At 40.9% G+C, this 19,767-nt stretch overlaps 1 protein-coding gene across 3 annotated transcripts in view; it reads left to right on the forward strand.

The window, feature by feature from the left end:
• Nucleotides 1–19,767, forward strand: part of adgrb2 (adhesion G protein-coupled receptor B2) — a 186,821-nt gene that overhangs the window by 111,644 nt on the left and 55,410 nt on the right. For all 3 annotated transcript variants that reach the window (XM_068576099.1, XM_068576101.1, XM_068576102.1), the window contains 3 exons: nucleotides 2,921–3,032; nucleotides 4,004–4,106; nucleotides 9,257–9,300. In XM_068576099.1, coding sequence (XP_068432200.1) covers nucleotides 2,921–3,032; nucleotides 4,004–4,106; nucleotides 9,257–9,300 — 259 coding nt within the window. The remainder of the gene's footprint in view (nucleotides 1–2,920; nucleotides 3,033–4,003; nucleotides 4,107–9,256; nucleotides 9,301–19,767) is intronic.

A 19,767-nucleotide genomic window follows, 5' to 3' on the forward strand; every position in this document is an offset into this window, starting at 1 on the left:
CATGCACAGAGCCAATTGATAGGTTCATGAATCGCTTCACTGGGCAGAGGCTGGGACTCTTCTTCACTGATTTTCAAAGTGACAAACTCCCTCTCTTCCTCGGCTATGTGTCTCTTTCTCACACACTCTCACTGTCTTATAGCCATGCACCCGCATGCATCCAGACACACAAGCCGGCAATATCCTCATATTTCAAATACACCATTGCCGGTACATGCATGCAGTTATGCGCCGTTAAAATCAAAGTATTAACCGAGCAAGAACACAAACCACATGAGCTCTGCTCTCTCTTCTGTGTTAGAGACTGACTTCATTATTTGCAATTTTAACCGTAACTGTGTTGAATTTCCAAATATTACCATTAAGCAAGGAATTTGTGGACTACTGCTGAAGTAAAAGTTGTGTTGTGGAATAGTTTGACATTTTAGGGGGAAGGCCAATTTGTTCTTTTGACAAAGGTGGTACGAGAAGATTAATGCAACTTTTAGTTCTTTCCATTGAGCACAGAGATACAACCAAAGGGGGAAAATAGCCTTGCTCAGCTTAAACACTAGTGTCTGGGGCAGCTATCCAAACAGCTAGCCTGACTCTCTTAAAATTCTGAAGCTATACCCTCCAGTACATCTGACTAATTACTACTTAACACGTAGCTCATTTGATTAATCCATACACAAACAGAACTCTTGGAATGACAATTTGGCCACCTCACAACAACACGACAAGACTCCAAGAAGTCACTGTATCCAACATTTGTTATTCAAGAAACATCTGAGTCCCCAACTTCCATGTCTACAGTAGACACAGTGTGTTACTGAAGTATATGGAGTTGTTGGAAAATGCATTTTTTAACTTAAGAAGGCAACACCTATGAACACATGCGTCCTATCTTACTAAGCTAATGACATTCTGGTTCCAACTCCACACTCACATGAAAGTACTATTGATCTTCTCACTTACCTTTTGGCAATACAAAATGAATAGGTGTATTACATTAACAGCATGACCAGTTTGGTAAAATACATGGTATTGATTAATGTGTTCTATTAGATTTTTTTTTTTACAAATAATGAATTCAACGACCCTTAAAAGGTAGCATTGTAGTCAATAATGTTTTTTCTGAGTTGTGAAAATTACCCGCCTAGTCTGTTCAACTGTGTGAAAGTAATGATATTCCACAGTACTGTCATTTCTTGAAATTGCCTGTGATGTGTACAGAAGTGGAAGAAGCAAACAGAGAGGAACGAGGCCAGGAAAGAATGAAAAGAGTAACTCAGATGGAACTGTTTGGATGGGGCTTTCGATCTTTGATTAAAACGTAGATCATGGCTTTGCATCAACTCCAAACATATCTTTTCCTGACAAATGGTATATTAAAGTTCACAGTTGGCGACTGGTGGTTTACCATTTTGCTGGATTACAGCTGACCACCAATCATTTAGATGTTCGGCGAGCGCAGAGTGACAAAAAGTCGGTTCATGGGAAATTAGGGTTTGGTGATTGAGTGGTTTTGTGGTATTAATCATCCTCTTGCGTGGGAGTGCTACCCCATCATGCAGTGATTTACCATTTACCCACAATACACTGACTTTCTCATTTGCATGCCTTTGCAGACACTGTCCAATTAGGATCCATCACACTCACACGCTTTCTCATGCTGACTTTGATCTGTTTTTTGCCTCCTCACACTCACAATTCCTTTTTTCCCCCACTATTGAGATCTTTTTGTCTCTCCTTCTTTCGCTCTTCGTCTGTCTTGCATAGCTATCTCTCTTCCTGAGTATTACCTCTTCAGCAGACAGACAGATTTTGGATGAGTCACCCTGTATGTCTGATACAATCGGCCCCTCTCTGTCTCTTCCTCTCTAACTCTCTGTGCCAATGCTCTTCCATTGCTTCTTTCAGCCTGAAAGGGCAAAGGAGGGAGTGGCATCCCTCAGCATGAACTCTTCCCCTTTTACTTTTACTTTTGCGTCCCTCACTTGAGACAAAGTGACATTTACAGAGGGACACAACGTCTCTTTGGGAGCCCCTGGTCTTTTTGGTGAAAGAACACCGAAGGGAGTAATGGAAGGCAAGAGGTGAGATAGATAGATATAGATATATACTTTATCAGATGAAGATGAAAGGGGTGGGCACTGAGGAGGAGGAAAGGAAGAAAGGGGAGTTGAAACATGGGGAAAAATTTGAGAAAAGAGCCTCAAAAGGGTGTGGATACTTTGGCTTTATTGAGAGAATGTTGAGAATAATGGAGTTTCAAACTGATGCTTCTGCTGAGCAATAGTTGAGCTGCTAAAAAAGCAAACAAATTGACACAAATTGTGTCTCTAACACACAGAGTGTGAAACCAAGACATTGCACTTGCTGAAGTGGAACATTTTCTGGTTTGACGTCGTCAACAGAGCATTTGTCAGAGGCAGCTCAAGACTTGATGTAAATGAGGCTGAAATTGTGGGTTGATAAGAAAGGTAAAATCTGTGTGTTTCTTTCACCAACTAATAGATGAGTTTGCATCTAGTTTATTTACATTCAATTACCTATTTATCTTTGAAGGTTGAAATCAATCACAAAGACCAACACTCTGCAACCTCTCATTTAACTGTCAGATTCGCAGGTTTGATATTGAATGTAATTTCCTATATCTTCCCAGTCAATATACGACCAAATGTGTTATATTCTTGTTGATATTTTGAATATTTATTTGATGCAATGAGCCGTTAATCTACCAAAACATTTTAGAAAGTCTTCCCATCGATCTCTAGCTGTACTGTACAAAAAGACATCTTCAACATCCCGTGTCCTTGCACAAGGGCTGGAGAAGAATACAATAACTGACGGATGCATTTATACTTGAAAATGAAGATGATTTAGAATAAATCATGCCATCTATTTAAGCTGGTTGTATATTCTCCTGTGTTTTCAGAGACGGAGACAGGGGCAGAGGCAGAGACAGAGACGGAATCAGAGTCGCCAATGTACTATGTCATCGGAGCCATCTTGTACAGGACGCTGGGTTCCATCCTACCAGCACCAAAGTGAGTACCTCTCATGTCCACTGACTAACTATTCTTAGTTTTTTCAAACCTTTTTCTCCTTGTACTTCTTTCCTTGTTCTTGGCTTTACCTTTCTGCATCTCTTTTTGTCAATACCTTCTCCAACAACTTTCAATCTCCCTTGTCTTTGTTGTTTTTCTTCTTAGTTTCCCTTCCCACTATATTTCTATTTCTGTGCCCTTTCATCCATCGCTTCTTCTCTCTATCTAATTCCAACCTTCAAATCTACATTCTCTCTCTCTCTCTCTCTCTCTCTCTCTCTCTCTCATGCTTCTCTCCTCTCCTTATGTCTGCATAGTTTTTCAGACAAATGCATGTATTTTTCCAAAAAGTACATTTCCTAGATGTGTTTTTCTTTCCTTTTCTTTTGCATTGTCAATGTATTTTTGGAAGTGTACAGTGGTGATTCGAATGGGGGCCGGACTAATGGGTTCCGAGAGTTCTATAGAACTTGAGAAAATAGAAGATAGAAGGAATCAGGAGGTTGTCAAAAGGCCACTGTGATATTGTGTTTGTGTTGGCTCTGGGCCGTGTTTTCAGGTCAGTGCTCCTGGTTGTGGATGAGCTGGATCTGTTGAAACCCTACATCCCTGTAGCTCTGCTGAATTTCAATCGGTCCATTGTTCTGTTTTTACTCAGGCGCGAACTCTGACTTTCTCCCGTTCTCATTAGGTTTTTATTTCTCTGTATTTTTATTTACTTATTTTTGTTGTGTATATATTTTTGCGAGGACTCAGAAACCATCAAAGAAATAGCAGGTTACTGTGTGTTTCTGAATATATTTGGATGTGTGTTTGTGTGTATGACAAACAGCATAAGAAAGCAACTCAGCAGTATTTCTCTTTCTTGTCATTCACAATCAAATAAACCTTTTTTAACCAAACTTGAATGTGCAGTATAGTTCTTAAAACAATCACACTCTTTTGTTCTGTGACTGTGCGTGTTTTTGCAGCCTCCCTGCTGTGATCAACTCCAAGATCCTTACAGTGACAATACGGCCAGAACCGCAACCCAGCAAGCCCATGGTGGTGGTGGAGCTGTCCCCACTTTTTAATGTAAGTTTAATCGTTATCTCCCATTATCTCCACACTGTTTTATAAGTTTTCTTGCAATGCAAAACCCTGGTGTGTCAATGAGCTCTAGATCATTTCAACATAATGTATGAGAGAGTGGATATTATTCACTTTCACGTGCTAAACTTCCACAACCAGATGAGTGTGTAGCTTTAAACCAAAAGAAGACATATTTTCTCATTAACATCAACGTATTGCAGGCAACAAAAGAGTAATGTATTCCATATAAGGAGCATTTGTTTGCATTTTTATATGTCATACTTGTATAATAAGCAAGCTTGGGCCAAAAAGGACATTTGTCCAAGGCTTTAAAGTGCTGCATGCTATAAAGTGCCATAGTGCTGGTTGAATTGCCTGAATAAATGCAGACCTTTTTGACTTTCTTATATCTTAGCGTCTCCTGGTGCCTATTCAGTTTATATTACAATGGAGTGTGTTATTATAAACGACTCGTGTGGTGTCTTCAGTGAAAAGGACTAAGTGCAAGTTTAATGAGAGGCACTCTTCACGACCCCAATAAGATGTGGGTTTCATTAGCCATTCTTCTGTGCAAAGGTGGGCACAGTTTGAAAATAATGTTGAATATTTAATGGTTCTATCTAGACGACAAAAACACACACACGCATAGTAAAATCTTCCAATGAAATCAGTTTCTTGCTGTGTCAACCGGGACCTGAGGGTCAAAATGATTGCAGTGTTTTATTATGAATACTTTGTATTCTTCCTCCATCCCCCGCCACTCCATCGCCCTGCTTTAAACTACTGATTCATTACTTAATTATGGCATTTCCTTTATATGTCTCTATCTTTTATCTCCCTTTTATTATGCTTTTTAACACTTTTGGCAAAGGAGTGTTACGGCAGGTTTCACACGTGCTGTCTAGAGGATGATGTCTTAATGCTGATCCAAGCACGCTGCTCTGGACTGATAACCCGAGGCACCCGCTGAGGATAGACACTTTTCTCGCACAGTACAGTACTGGGCTGGGATGCACAGATGCATACCTTAGACCAGTCTGTATGTGAGAACATTCTTATGCTGCTTAAAGGGAATCTTCTAGTATTTAGCATTATACTTTTCAAAATTTTGGATATGCACAAGAGATGAAAGAAATGGTGAAATTTGATGCAGCAGAGGCTGACATATCCTGACTTTCAGTGCCTTTGCATGGGTCAAGTACCGGACATGGTCAATACTACTATTCCCTATAAAGCACCTGAAGAGTGTTTTTCATTCGAGCTTTCTTTTCTGGAAAATTATCACATTATTTAAACTCCATGTCCCCATCTTATAATAAAGGCTTTAAAAAAAACTCCCTAAATTACAGGAAAGAAGTTAATCTACAGCATAACAAACATCAATAGGAATATTTGACCGAAGTGATGTAAAACATTAATTATACGATATTTGAAAATCTATTCGATATAACAAATGCAATTATATTTCAGCGGAAAAAGGATGAGCACAATACTAATTTAGTTTAATTTGAAATGCAACCAGTGCTGATATCCAGGATTGTTTGATATTAATTAGGATTTTAGCAACTCCTAAAAGCAAAATACATGGCAACAATATAGCCAAAATTGTCTCTTTTTTTTTCATCATTTGGCGAATACACCTATATGCTTTTTTTGCTAAGAGTTGTACGAGTAGGTCGATACCATTTGAATATGAAGCCATAGCTAGCAGCCGGTTAACATAGCTTAGCATAAAAACTGGACAAATTGTAACGCTGCTAGCTACCTCGCTGGCTGGAGGTTATACAATCACATTACACTACCGCTAAACATTATCCTCACATTTAATGTTTCCCCCTGTTTTCAGTCTTGATGCTAGGCTAAGACAGGCTGCTGGCTGTAGTTTCTTATTTAAAGGAAGGATTATTAGAGTTATCAGTCAATTCTTCCAACTCTTCGAAAGAAAGAAAATAAGAAAAAACAATCCCTTTAAGACATTAAAGACGTATACATTCAAGATATAACCATCTAAACTGCAAAAAAAGGAAGTAAATCTAATTGAATTACATTCGGTTAAACACCTGTAAGAGCACTCAAGAATATTTGAATTCAAAGGCAGTGTTGACGTGTCGATCATTTCTCAGCTCGGCCTGAACTTCATTCGGCAGAAAATGCTGTTGGGAACCAGAGAAGGCGAGAGGATGAAAGGGAGCGCAGAGTCTCCTGTCATGGTCTTCAGCTGCAGTGCCGTAGATGTTGACCTTGGCAGTTGTAGAAACACCTTGCTACTGCAGCAGTGCCGGGGCGGCAGCTGCCCCGGGCTTCGCTCTCGAAGGGAGGTGTTCTGTAGGGGTCTGTGCAGGGCCATGTCTTCACTGAGAGAACATCTGCTCCAGACTCCTCACATATTTTCCTGTTGCCAAAGCGTGTATGTGCATGTGTTTGTGTCTGTGTGTGTGTGTACGTGTGTGTGTGTACGCAGGAGGCTATGAAAGCTATGTCCTAAGAGTAGACCAGTAGACCCACTACCCGTCCTCTAGCTATCCTTCAGTTAGCTTTTCCATGTATGCAAGGCAGCTTTGTTTAGCTTTAAGAACATCGGCCATACGCCTTTTACAGTACGTCTAAAGGTTATCCTCACATTATCCTTACTTTTCCCCTGTTTTCAGTCTTTATGCTAGGCTAAGACAGGCTGCTGGCTGTAGCTTCTTATTTAACGGAAGGATATTAGAGGTATCAGTCATGCCAAGGTCGACATCTACAGCACTACTACAGCTGAAGACCATAGCAGGAGACTCTGCTATCCCTTTCATTCCCTCGCCTCCACTAGTTCCCATCAGCAATGTATGCCTAATGAAGTTCAGGCCGAGCTGAGAAATGATCAACATATGTTCACACTGCCTTTGAATTAAAATAGTCCTGAGTGCACTTACAGTAGTTTCATTGAATGTAATGAATGCAATGAACTTTCATCTTGCTATGTCGATGGTTATATCTTGAATGGAGACATCTTTAATGTTGTAAATCTTAAATCTCTTTTTATTGAATTGTATTTCTCCTCAAGAGTTAAAGGGAATTGAATCAGACAAGAAGCATCATCGATATTGCTCCATTTCATAATCTGAGTCTATAATATTGGATTCAAAGTAGAAGGCTTTTAAGACCAGCGTGGTCCGTTGCAGTATCTAATTGTATCTGATTGGCTGACCATATTCACAGCCAATATGCATTAGTCATATTACCTCTAAGTGGTATACCACATATGGTTGTGAATACCTTGAAGAAAAAGGCTGTTCCTTTTAAAAAAGGTTATCGCCATAATTACCGTCCATGAATACAGCTGTTAGAATCAGACAACGTCACTCTCTTTGAGGAGCATCAGTCTAGCGGACGCTGTTATTATGCAACGAAAAAGGAGGCAGACACTGTGGGAGTACACGGGTGTCAGTCCCGCTGCAGCATACAGTCGGGCGTGATGCATGCTGATTGATAGTTGAATGCCAACAGAGCCCGCCACGCTAATGCACGCCCAGAGACATCTAATGTCAGTGGCGGCAGCGGCGGTCTGCGCGTGAGGCAGAACAAAGCTCTGTCATCCATCAATCTGTGTCGCCCAGCTCTGATCCTGTGTACATAAACCTTGCATCATCCTGTCCTCTTACTTTCAGCCGTGCAGAGACCCCAGGATTCACAGATTCATGGGAGATCAGTCATGAACTGTTCAGAGGAGGAGGGGTGACCTTGCCTTTAGAGAAATACATCCTCGGCGTGCAGACTTCAATGTGCATCACCACCTCCTCTCCCTTTTTGCTTTATTCAAAATGTGTTTTATATTGGGCGGGGGGGGAACTTTAACCTTCACTAAAGAAGAGGTGATGTCTTCAAATTTTTCTCAACTTAAGGGGACTGTTTTTTCTTTAAGAACAGAACAGTGTGGCTGTGGAATTACTGCTATAATCTCCTTTACCATAAGGGGGAGCTCAAAGGCAAAGGGCTTAATGCAGGACTCAGGAAGGACCAACAGACCAATATAGGGAGGGATCCATTTTCCTCTGCATCAGTGGAATACGGTATCTCAACTGTGGGTACCTCATTTAGTTACAGATCACCCAGATCAGTCTTACTGTAAAAGACGCAGAGAGGGTTTCAGTTAGCTATAATTGTAAAACTGTTGCTTCAGGAATGACTGTAAGAACATAATCTTGGATCCAGACCAGACGCCTACTAAGTTCAACTAAAACCAATCACAATTTAATCCTCACCAAATGAGGCGTGCAGGTTAAGAGGGCCCAGACGAGTCTTTAAAAGCAATCAATACAGAGATCACTGAGGATCACCAGTGGAACCCGGTGTGATGAGTCAGTTAAAGATATTGATCCTGTGATTGATTCACTGATTGAGTCATAGCGAGTCTTCCTTCTCCACCACGTGTGATTGAGCTTTGATTACCAGATGATTCACCTGCCGCTGGACCCCATTGAGTTTTGGCTCCAGCGAGTCGGTGGATTAAGAGCTGGATAGAAAATCACCAGCGCTCAGACCACCGCGAGGCGTTGTGCGACTTAATTCAACGTGTTTTTTTATTTTTATTTTTTTGCTTAGAATACATATGAGGATGTTCAGAGATTCATATTTTATTCAGTACATTATTTGACTTTAGTGCGTCGTGACACATTCTGAAAGGTCCAGTTCTTCACAATAAGTGTATGTGATACTGAAGTACATTTTGCTGCTTCATAGTTGTTTACTTTTACTTTACTACTTCTCACTGTGGTTGTACTTAAGTAAAGAAGTTTAATGTTGTTCCACTACTGGTTGTTATGTAATGTTTATGACCCCAACTTGCTGTGTATTATTGTCCATGAAATAGGCTCTTCTTTTCATCTCAATACCTTCAATTTATTGCTCACAAACCTTCTCTCTTTTTGCAGCAGCAGCTATTTGCTACTATGTCCTCTGACAATGACTCTTTCTCCATCTCTTCCCCCCACCGTCCGACTCAATCGGTCTCTTTCATTGTCTGTTTACCTCTCTCCATCGCCCATGCAGCATTACTCTTTTTCCTCTGGCAACGAGCTATTTGGTCTTCGCTCAGCCTCCATCTCTCACTCATCCTCTAGACTGGCAATAACAGCTTATCCCCCCCCCCCCCCCCCTCCTTCTGTATCTTACAGGGTACATCCGATCCACAGTGCGTTGTCTGGGACTACGGCAACCCGTAAGTTACTCTAAATGATTCTGATGAGTGCATGTGAGTGTACAGTGCGGTAAAGCATGTCTGTCAGGGTGTGTGCCTTGATGTTTATCTTGTGTGTGCTCATGCCCATTCAAATTAATTTCATTAATGAACTGAAAACAGTCTAATGAAGTTCCCTGTGTTTGTGTTAATTAAATTGGTCAATGAGAACAAACACCATTCTCCGTGTCGCTAAGAATTCATGAGTGACATCACTCGGCACCTGATTGGAAATGCTTTGGTCCTCTTCTCCAACTTTTACCTTTACTCACACTATGGTAGAGCGTTAAATCTTAATTCTGAATCGTAAACATTTGGATCAATTTAAACCAGCCAGTAATATGACACCAAACAAGAGAAAAACCTAATGTGTTTGTTTTTTTTCTCTTGTTTGTCTATTTAGGCCACTGACTCTTTGACACTGATGCATGTGGATTATGTAGTGAACTACATAATGTAAACCAGCACAATTGATCACACTGTTTTAACCATTAACCCACATAGTGATTACTCTTTTTGTCAATAACAAAGTCAAACTTGTTTAGAACCATTAAGCCCAGGTTTGGTGCTCTACCAGGTCAGAGTCTCACTGCACTTTCCCAACAAGGCCATCGTGTTGGATTAGCCCATATATTCTATCAATGACAGTAGAGCTGAACAAATGCAACTCTGTATCCTTAAAAATACAATAATTTATCAATTGTTTTAGGGTAAATGGATGGCTTTCATTGGCAAGTTATTTTTTAAAGGATGCCATGGTGGCCAAGGTCAGGACTGGAGGGAGGGCATACTGTATGAAGCACCACACAGGTTTTTAGGTCCAGGGCTCTCATTTGGTTCAGAACAGATTATAAATTAGGTTAAGTATTAGGTCCAAACACATCTTGTCTCAACATTCTTTTGTTATATGTACTTATAAGCAATTGCTTTCACTTGCTTAAATATGACCACCAAATTAACGGATTAATTTTGCTCAGTATTGTCTATATTATTCTGAGCCCTCTCAAGACTTCTCCATGACAAGTGAGCAAACATTGCATGCTGATGAAGACCACTGTGAAACAGTTAACACCTCCAGATGACCTTAAGTGGAGATTGATTTGTCAAGTGTGTCCCTGTTTTTTTGATTCGGTGGCATTAAATTACTCGAAATTGTATTTGCTAATACAAATTAATCGTACATCATTTTTAAGAGCCGGATTTGACAGATGAATCTTCGACAGAGCAAATGGCTTTTTTTATATACAAGTTTAATTTGTCATCACATGGAGCCTCCCTGTCCACTGTGACAACACGATGGATGACAGAGAATTCTGGTCAGCTCAGATTCTCCCACAAGATCATACCATAGTTCATCCAGTTCTAGAGGATTATTCTCCAGTAACTGAAAAACACGATTGGACCCCAGGTTCACAGGAGAGTGTTGGACGTTTCGTAACTTATCAAACTACTCCTCTCCGCAAAGGTAGGAGTGGAACAAAGCTCGGCAAAGTCAATTAACTAGCCGGCAGATTACAGCCGCAATCAAATTAAATTCACAGACGTTACAAAAGGCAGAGAGCCAAACTGAATATAAAGTGGCAAAGTGGCGGCGATGTCTATCAACCAAACATATACTCAAACGGGGTGCAATGTGGAAAATATCCAAATGTGTTTGCCGAGGATAAGGTAATATGTTTGCAGACACGCACAGTGGGGAGCACACACAGATGCTGGGAGGCTTTGACACACAAACACACGCTCACCAAGACGTTACATACACTGAAACGCGAGCAACAAAACAAGAATACTCCACTTATAATAACTGAATCTGTTCTGTGGTAACTAAATCTGTCTTGACCCGCCAGGAGCATCGTTAAGCTGAGAGTCTGTCTATTTTGTCCATTGGTTGTTTACATTTGAGCTAATTCAGGAACTTGACCGATTCAGTATAAACAGCCTGAGGTCATAACAACATGCTGTTTTGGTGCACAGATGCTATTCGGAGAGGGTGTGAAGCTGTGAAGCAAAGCCAACTGGTGTGCTTCAATTAAATCTAATAGTGACATATGGAATTCATCATCTATACATATATGTATAAACTGTGTACAGCAAGGGTACATACGCAAGGATAAGAAGAAACATCGAGATAGCATGTTTACAGACTATACACCACTGTATAGTATTGGTGTTTCAATATTCCTTCACCCGCCTGTCGGTGGCGGGAAGGAGATCTCGACTGGTGCTAGGCGGGAGCGTGCAGTTGATACGGGCAGAGAACATGTTGTACAAAGCAACCGTTTGTTTGCTGGAGGATATCACCTCTCTCAACCTGGCTGTCTCTCAAACTGAGCCACAGGCTTTGAGGTTGAGCGGAAGGCAGACAAGAGATGGCGAATGTATAGATAGCGGTGCGGCGGAAGGGCAAACACGGCAGCAGCCAAACCAGACAGCAGGAGAAAAGTTCAGCCCGGAGACGGAAAAAAAAAACAACTTTCAATCTATAACCTGTAAATGCAGAGTATATTTAGTGCACACAGATGCACCCACGTTCAAAAAAAGGATTATATACTGCATGCGTTATACACTGTGTGCTTATATTTCCCCCTTAATTGTTATAATGCACACATAATAATGTGTAGATCACAGGCTCAAATCTCTAAAGCCTGCCGACATCCCACACAATTGTCCATGTGCATGTTTTTCACCAGTAGTATTCTATTTAGAAATCTGCAAGTAATTTCTGTGGTAGCTCCCGACCGTTTGCCTTCTCTCTCAGTTGGCTAAGTTGGCCAACAGTTTGTGGCACTCACAGTTCATCTCAGTATTTATGTGTGAGTGTTTATTTATTTATTTTGCCCCTAACAGTCCCATATGTCGGCACCATCTGCGCACCTAAATCGCGGCGCTCGTCATCCCTCTCTGTCTTCCCCCATGTGCCCGTCTCCTCAACCTAATCTCATTCATTTGCCTTGACGACTCGAATAGATACTGTTATGTTTAGCTCTCATAAAAGTTTTAGCAGGTTGGAAACTGGGAAATCGGGTTAGTGGAAGGAAAGAGGCGAGATGTTCACATTTTCTGATAATATTTGGAGTAAATCTCTTTGTCTCCCTCGAATATTTACCTCTCTCCAAAGTATTTTTCCTTATTTTTTTGCTCTTCCATGGTCAATACTGCTATTCATTTATTTGTGATGTGGATGCTGACCTTGCCTCTGGCATCTCCATGCTTTGACCCTCACTCTGCCCCACTCTCTTTGTAAAGTGCAGCACTTGCATATGTTAAATCCAGTGCATTATGTTTTGACTCCGTTAGATTGTATATGTACCGCACCAGATGTGTAACTGATTCTATAGCTGCTGCTTTTCAATCAGAACAAACCACCTTTTTGCTGCATACTTTAAATTATACATGTAATACTCACATTTTTAAATATACATGATATTTTTAATTTTTAATCAGCATCGGATAGCAACATATTCTCATAGGAATGACACAGCTTTAATACATTACAGGCAGGGCAAAGAGCAATCTTTGTTTAAAGTGTGCTTTAAAAAATATGACACAGTAGTTAGAGATGAATGCAATATACACTTTAGATGGATGGATGACAGTAAGCTTGAGAAGGGTTGAGGGTCATCTAATCCTATTTCTAATCCCCAGTGGTCTTCAGCTTGATCGGGGATCAGTGGTTAAAGACCAAGGCCCCACCCTGCCCCCACCACCCATCACTGCCATAGAGTATTAATGGCGGGGTGAGCAGCACAACTAGCTCTAACATCCTCAATCTGACACGGTGGATTGGGGCTTGCTTTGGGCTCAGATTGATCTGGCACCACTATCAGCTTTGGCACCGGCAGGTCGCAACCTTTAATGAAGTAAAAAGTCAAAGGCATATTCTGCATACTGCCAAGCTGGACACAAATCTGGCCAAAATATTGTCACATTTATTTTACAAAAAGACATAGCGGCAAGTTCTTAGCCAAATGCATGACATATCATGGCAATGTTATAGCCATGAGGGCGAGGGGGGGGTTGTGTCTGTTTATGACTGTACGCTCAAAGACCTTTCGGAGTTGCAGGAAAACTATTCACACAATATTTTATTGATTGATAAAAAGACTTAACTGGGCCAATAGTGAAACGTAATAAGCAACTGCTCCAGTTTAGACTATTGTTTTCAAACAAATGAGGATTTTCCCTCTCTTTATTGCTTATGTAGGTAAGATAAATGTATGTATGTCTAGAAACTAGGGCTGGGCAAAAAAAACAAAAACTAATTAATCGCATGCGCCAAATTCAATTCAAGTACTGTTCAGTAGTAAGGGTCCCTGTGAGGGACAAACCACTCCTCTTTGGTCCATGTTCAGTCTGTTGCTAACCTTGAAGATGTATGTTAAAGACTAGCAATTGATTAACTTTATACAAAAGCTATATGTGCTTTTCATGTTTTCAGTTCAGTTCAGTTTTTCTTCCTAAGTGAGAAAAGTCCAGTCTGTGTTGGCTTGAACAAGTGCACTGAAGTCTGGTTGAATGAGGTGGAGATGTGAAGGACAGCTGACAGGTATCAGCGGCAGCTTTGCGCATGCACGATTAATGTTCAATCCGGGAACGCTGAGCTTGCAGCGCGAGGCTGCTGGTAGACTGAGCGCCAGTGAAGCTTTGTGAGGCGAGCGACTTGCTCATGCGGTGCTCGTTGAGTACAGAAACTGCAGAACAATACGTGCTTTCACGTCAAGCTCAAGTCAGCAAATTGTCCGGTGATGCTACGGAAGCGCGAGGGCGCACCTACATTAATCGCCTTCAAAGTAAAAGCCCCCCCCCCTCCCCCCACTCCCTAAAAAAATGCAGTTAACGCATGTACAAATAATTAACCCCGTTATCGATTGAAAAGTTAACGCTATATTAACGCCGTTAACTTGCCCAGCCCTAATAGAAACTATAGTTTAGCAAATGAAAAACTGAACTGAGTGTGATATGTCAGTAGTATATCTAGTTAGCTTTTTGTTAGCATGTGGGAGTCCAACGGACTTCTTTGGCTAACATAGCGAACAGCTAACAAAACTAATCACACAGCAGGACCAACTATAAACAGTTAGCGTGGTGCGTTACAGTGAGTTGCTGTTTAGCTGCATGGAGCTGGAGCAGACAGCTGCATAGATTAAAATGAGTGAGAAGTACGAGTTAAAAATACATTATATAAGCTTGTGGTGTTGACAGGGGAAATTGCTTGTGTTCATTCAATCAAACATTACAGCAGTGGACATTGCAGACACACCTGGGGGAGATCTTTACTCTACTGAATCCACTTTTCTAGTTGGGTATAGGAAATAGATGGATGCTACATAGAGTGTGATCCCTTAGGGCACAGCAGTTCAGTCTTAGAGGCAGCATGTACTAGATAATCACAAGTGCATCATGTACTAAAATATTTATTTTTTTGTGCATAGCTATGTCATAGTATTGCAAGAAAAACCATTGGTTAGCATTTCTTCTACCCCATCTGAGATTGAAGTCTACTTTTATTAATCTACCACCATTTAAAATGTCCACCTGTGCTCATTTCCTCATCCCTTTTCCGTTGTCACACACTTGTGTATAAGCACACACATACACACATACACACGCACGCACTAACACACTTAACAGCGTAGCCATCAGGAGGGGGCGGGGGTGGAGGCTGATCGGGCTTGCTCCACTTTTCCATCTGACAGAGCAGAAGGGATCAAGACAGTGTCAAACAGAGTCAGCTCGGCAAGAGGGAGTCGACCAGTAGGGTTTATGCGGGCACTACCTCCGTGGGGCATTACAAACGTGGACAGGCTCTCAGCTCATTTCCCAGCTATCACAACAGTCCTTAGAGAGCGCTTCAACATGGTAGCTTCGATTCTCAGTGCGGAATGCCTGGGTTCTTGTTGAGAAGAGTTGGCTTGAGGGCACTTTTTTCGCTTCAGGTAGCCGTTTCTTGCTGAGATCAGTTCTAACTATTTGTAAATCAGGACTTTAAATATGATTTCTTTCTGCTTCTGGACGTCATGGATAAGTGTGGGGTGCTTGCTCTTAAAGAGTGATCCTGTTTAGTCTGGGTGATGTGGTTATGTAAAGCAGATTAGGACTATTAGGCTACTTTTTTTTTTTTTTAACCTCATGTATTGTTTTATTGATTGCATCACCATGTGACCAATGGGAGTGGGATGGTGCACTGGATCTATACCGTACAGCCAGGGATAGCCTTTAACACTTCCCTTGGGCGAAGGTGATGTTGGCATTTGTAGTGGTTAGCATTTGAAGTTTAGATTAGAAGTAGAGGAAAAAGAAGACTTGCTCTCTGCTGTCAGTTGGAATATATTGCCTACGACGGGACCATGTAAGGTTAGGAACCACTGGGTAAGTTCCACAAATATCCCCTTAACATCTATTTTTGGCCATTTTTAAGCTGTTATGTAAAAGGTCCTCTAACTGAATTTGTGGTGAAAATTACAATCTTACAAGATTTCCCTTTTGCTTATCTTGTTGACTCATTATCCTCTTTTCTCTCGTGCAGCTGGAAGTAGGCTCTGCAGAGAGGTCACTGTGTTCATGCTTTGTGAGTTTCAGAGTTGTCTCGTGGGCCGTAAAAGTCCACTTTGTGCCACTGACAAGATGTTTAGTTTTTACCACATTTTATGTGAGATGCAACATTGCAAAATGTCAGACTGCATTGCCAGTACTAAAAAAATAAAACATTGTTTTTGGAATCAGGATGAAAGAATCCACTTTCAGCAGGATCCACTTTCTTCAGAGCCATGCTGCTGTCCATGTTTACAGCGACAGTAGGCCATTAATGTCTGTGGCCAAAAACCTGTATCTCTGCTTTTCCTGTTCGCTCACTAGCTTGCACACCAGGAAGAAACATAATCCCGGAAAGAAGCTTATAAATTAGCCCATAGCCATGCCAGAAAGCAGATTGGGGTGGTGGAGGTCAATGACAAAGCATCCTACTCACACGAGAATCATGGAAGAAGCGTGAAGAAGGGTTTTATGTTACAACCTAAAATGACACGAGCCAGAGAAAAGACAAGTAGGGTTTTGCAACGACAGTGCATTTTTTTGTCTAGATGGTCTCAAGTTCCGATTCAGAAGTAAGGGAACTAGAAATTAATGAATATGTGGAGATTTAGTGCATTTGTGAATGACTTATATAAATATTGCTAAACATCTATGGCCTTATTATGGCTCCTCCCTATCACAACAGTCATGCATGTCTGCAGATGACAGGTGTCTGATTCATGTTTACCCCTTAATCATTACGTAACACATTGGATTCACATGAATAAATATTTCATGTTTGAGTAACCACAACAGATAACATTTAATAATGTAAGCTGTGGCCTTCTACATAAACATAGTGGCGAGCTTCACATAATCTCACAGCATGTTCTTGTGGTTTTAAGACCCAACTGTACATCAGTCAGAGTAAGAGAGAAAAGCTTAGTTCCTACAGAGTTAATATCTGGGTCAAAAATATTTATGCATACCCACACATGAACTAAAATGCAAAGACGGGGCCGCATTGTGGAACATCAATGTGGATGTGGGCTGGTCAGTCCTGCTTTATAGGTGATATGAAGAGTTGAGTAAGTACAGATGATTTTTGTCATGTGAAGATTTGCTTCAGTGCTTTCTCGCTGTATTGAGAGTAAAGGGGGCAATGTGCACGGCCTCTGGTGACTGAATTCCGGCCCCCTGTCGGGGATGTAATGTCTACAGGAATAGATTTCATCAACCAGAACAGTTTTTCTTTCACGTTTTCTTAACCCCATTTCTTTCTGTGACTTTAATCAGGAAAGTAAACCTATAGGCACAGAGCTAAAGCAAAAAGATATGACCTACAATGCAAGCAGTAAATGAATGATTAAAAAGAAATACCACTTTTTTTTTAATGAAAATCAAAAAGGTTCACTTCAGTCATATCCACTCAACATGTTCTCCAACTTGTCGCATACTGACGCTCCCGACTGATGACTGGTGACCTCTCCCACGCAGCGTGTGTGTGGTTTTTTGTGCGGCTTCTGTCTGATATGTAAACCTTTACAGGGTTTCCACTTATTTCCAGCTGATTGTACTGCTGCTCTGGTTCAAGGCCTGATGTCAATCAGCCTTTCTTTTCACAGCAGACCTTTTGACAGTAGGAAAAGCACAGGTGTCACTAATGGCATTAACGATGGCTCTGTTCTTCTTTCTGAGTTCCAAGTAAGTCGTGACAGTGTAACATGGAGCCAGCATGCGTAACAGGAGCCTGAAACTGGAGCAGCTAAATGGAAATCCAGCCACAATTTATCGGATTATTAACACCTGCGCTTTTTATTCCGACATGACAAAATGAAATTGTCCCATTACATGTCGAAATCAGACTTCATGCACCATTGATAATGAAAGCGCTGCAAGTTGTCCCACCTTAGGGAGATGTCACTCAAGCACAATCTAGAGGTCTAATCAAGCAAATTGCATGAAAACACCTGTGTGAGTGGACCAGTGGGGACTTAAAATACTGCTTGTGTACTGGGATATTACAATGTTAAAGCTTTTTAATTATTATTTTTTTTTAATTTAAAATTTCTATTCATGCCTAATCTGTGGGGAAAAGAAGAGAGAGAAAAAATACACGGGCACATGCTTGAGCGAACATGCAAGTTGTCATTCTTTTTTTTTTTGCCATTGACGCTGACATACCGTGATAAGTTTTAACCTCTTAAAACTGTGTCTATGTGAGGCCACTTAACTCCATGATCTCTGCAATCCCTCTCTGGTACAACAAGCCCTCTCCTTCCCACTAGTCTGTCGATGACTCATTAACTCTCTGTTCGCAATGTGTGTCACCAACTCTCACTCTGGGTTAAAAACTCTCACACTGTGTTGAAAATGAAAACACTGGGCTCGGCGGTATCTGTGGTAACTTGCTCAATGACTTTGCAATATCGTTCTCTGAATATTAAACCTGTTTCTTCTATCTTTTAAAGACTTCATAGCAATTTTACTTGAAACTATTTTCTTTGTAATGAGGATAAGTTGTGTGATTTACATGCTATTGATGTCCATCTATGTGAAATTATTTTAGAATCCATCCAAGCTGTTTTCGTCTCATCGCTTTTGTTGCCGTCTGCCTTATCGTTCCCATATTTTTAGTTTTTTCTCTGGTGTAATCGCTTTGCTTGTCAGCTGATCACAATACATTTGATGGCACATTTAGCCAGAAATGAGCAATACATAGCAGAGCAATGGACACAGGGCCTGCGATTTAACCACGAAAGATTTTTTTTTTGGCTACGGCCATCTCGTAAATCAGTTTTGACAGTGTTTGCCAGCAGCTGTAATTAGCTGATAATGTTAATCCTTATTACATCGATGACAGCTGTGTAGAACAACGTTTTCTTATGTAAAACTGTTTAAAATGCTTAGCAGTGACACAATCTTGAACGTTGCCCACTTGGAGCATCATCTCATGTATCACACAACGTAATGGTTGTGTTCCCTGTCCTTTAAATACATTATGTCAGGTTTGCCTGTGAAAGGTTGCTTTGGATGAGAGACATTGGCAATGTCACGATTCAATTTACTAAGCAGATGGAGGCAGTGGCTTTACGTCCATCCAGTTCAAATCTCTGCATCATGATAAGAATTCAAAGCACGCTGGACCTTTTTGTTGTGTTTCTTAACAGGGTGCAATTGGCTTTCATAGCATTGCCCTTTCAGTCAAGGGTTGGTGCCAATTTATTCTCCGGAGACATAAAAGGTCAATTTACGCTGTTCAGGAAGTTTTTCCTATTTTTCTTAACAGCTGCAACATCATGTGAGCAGCTAGGGAAACAAATTGGAAGGCATTGTAATATGTTACAATGGAACCGCATATTAGCGCACTGATATGAAATCCTGCTTAAGTGCTTTTGGTTTTATCACAAGCACAGCGTAGTGTTTTTAGCTTCGCCGTCAGTGTGGCTGCACGGATGACCCACGACTTTCACCACTTAACTGAAATGTCACACACATTCATGTGAATAGTAATTTCCTTGACCCCCCACTTGCCTATTTATCATCGTTAGTTCAAAGGATTAATATTTTAGGACGAGAGACCTGCAAAACGGATGTCCCCTTCAGAATTTCTGCGTTCTAATTTGTGAATCGAAGATGATGGTTGTGGTAAACAAAAAGACAAAATGAAGCCAACTCTAACATTCATGAAATAAAACGTTTTTCTTCGTCAAAGTTCGAGACCAAACAACAGATGCATTGACTATCGCTATGCTTGCAAACCGAGGGGAGTTATTTATATTTACCTAAATCAACATTTGGTCTTTGGATAAAGCCAGGTTGATATCTTTTCGGTATACATTCGGGATCTGTAGCCTTTAAACCAACTATACTGATATGCATACCTATTTGTACATCTGGTAGTTGTTTTCCATGATAAGAGGAGTCGAAAGCGGCTCA

The sequence above is a fragment of the Clinocottus analis genome, unplaced genomic scaffold (assembly GCF_023055335.1).
Source record: "Clinocottus analis isolate CAN_PGR_092001 unplaced genomic scaffold, fCliAna1.0.p SCAF_14, whole genome shotgun sequence".
In the NCBI taxonomy this organism is placed as follows: domain Eukaryota; kingdom Metazoa; phylum Chordata; class Actinopteri; order Perciformes; family Cottidae; genus Clinocottus; species Clinocottus analis.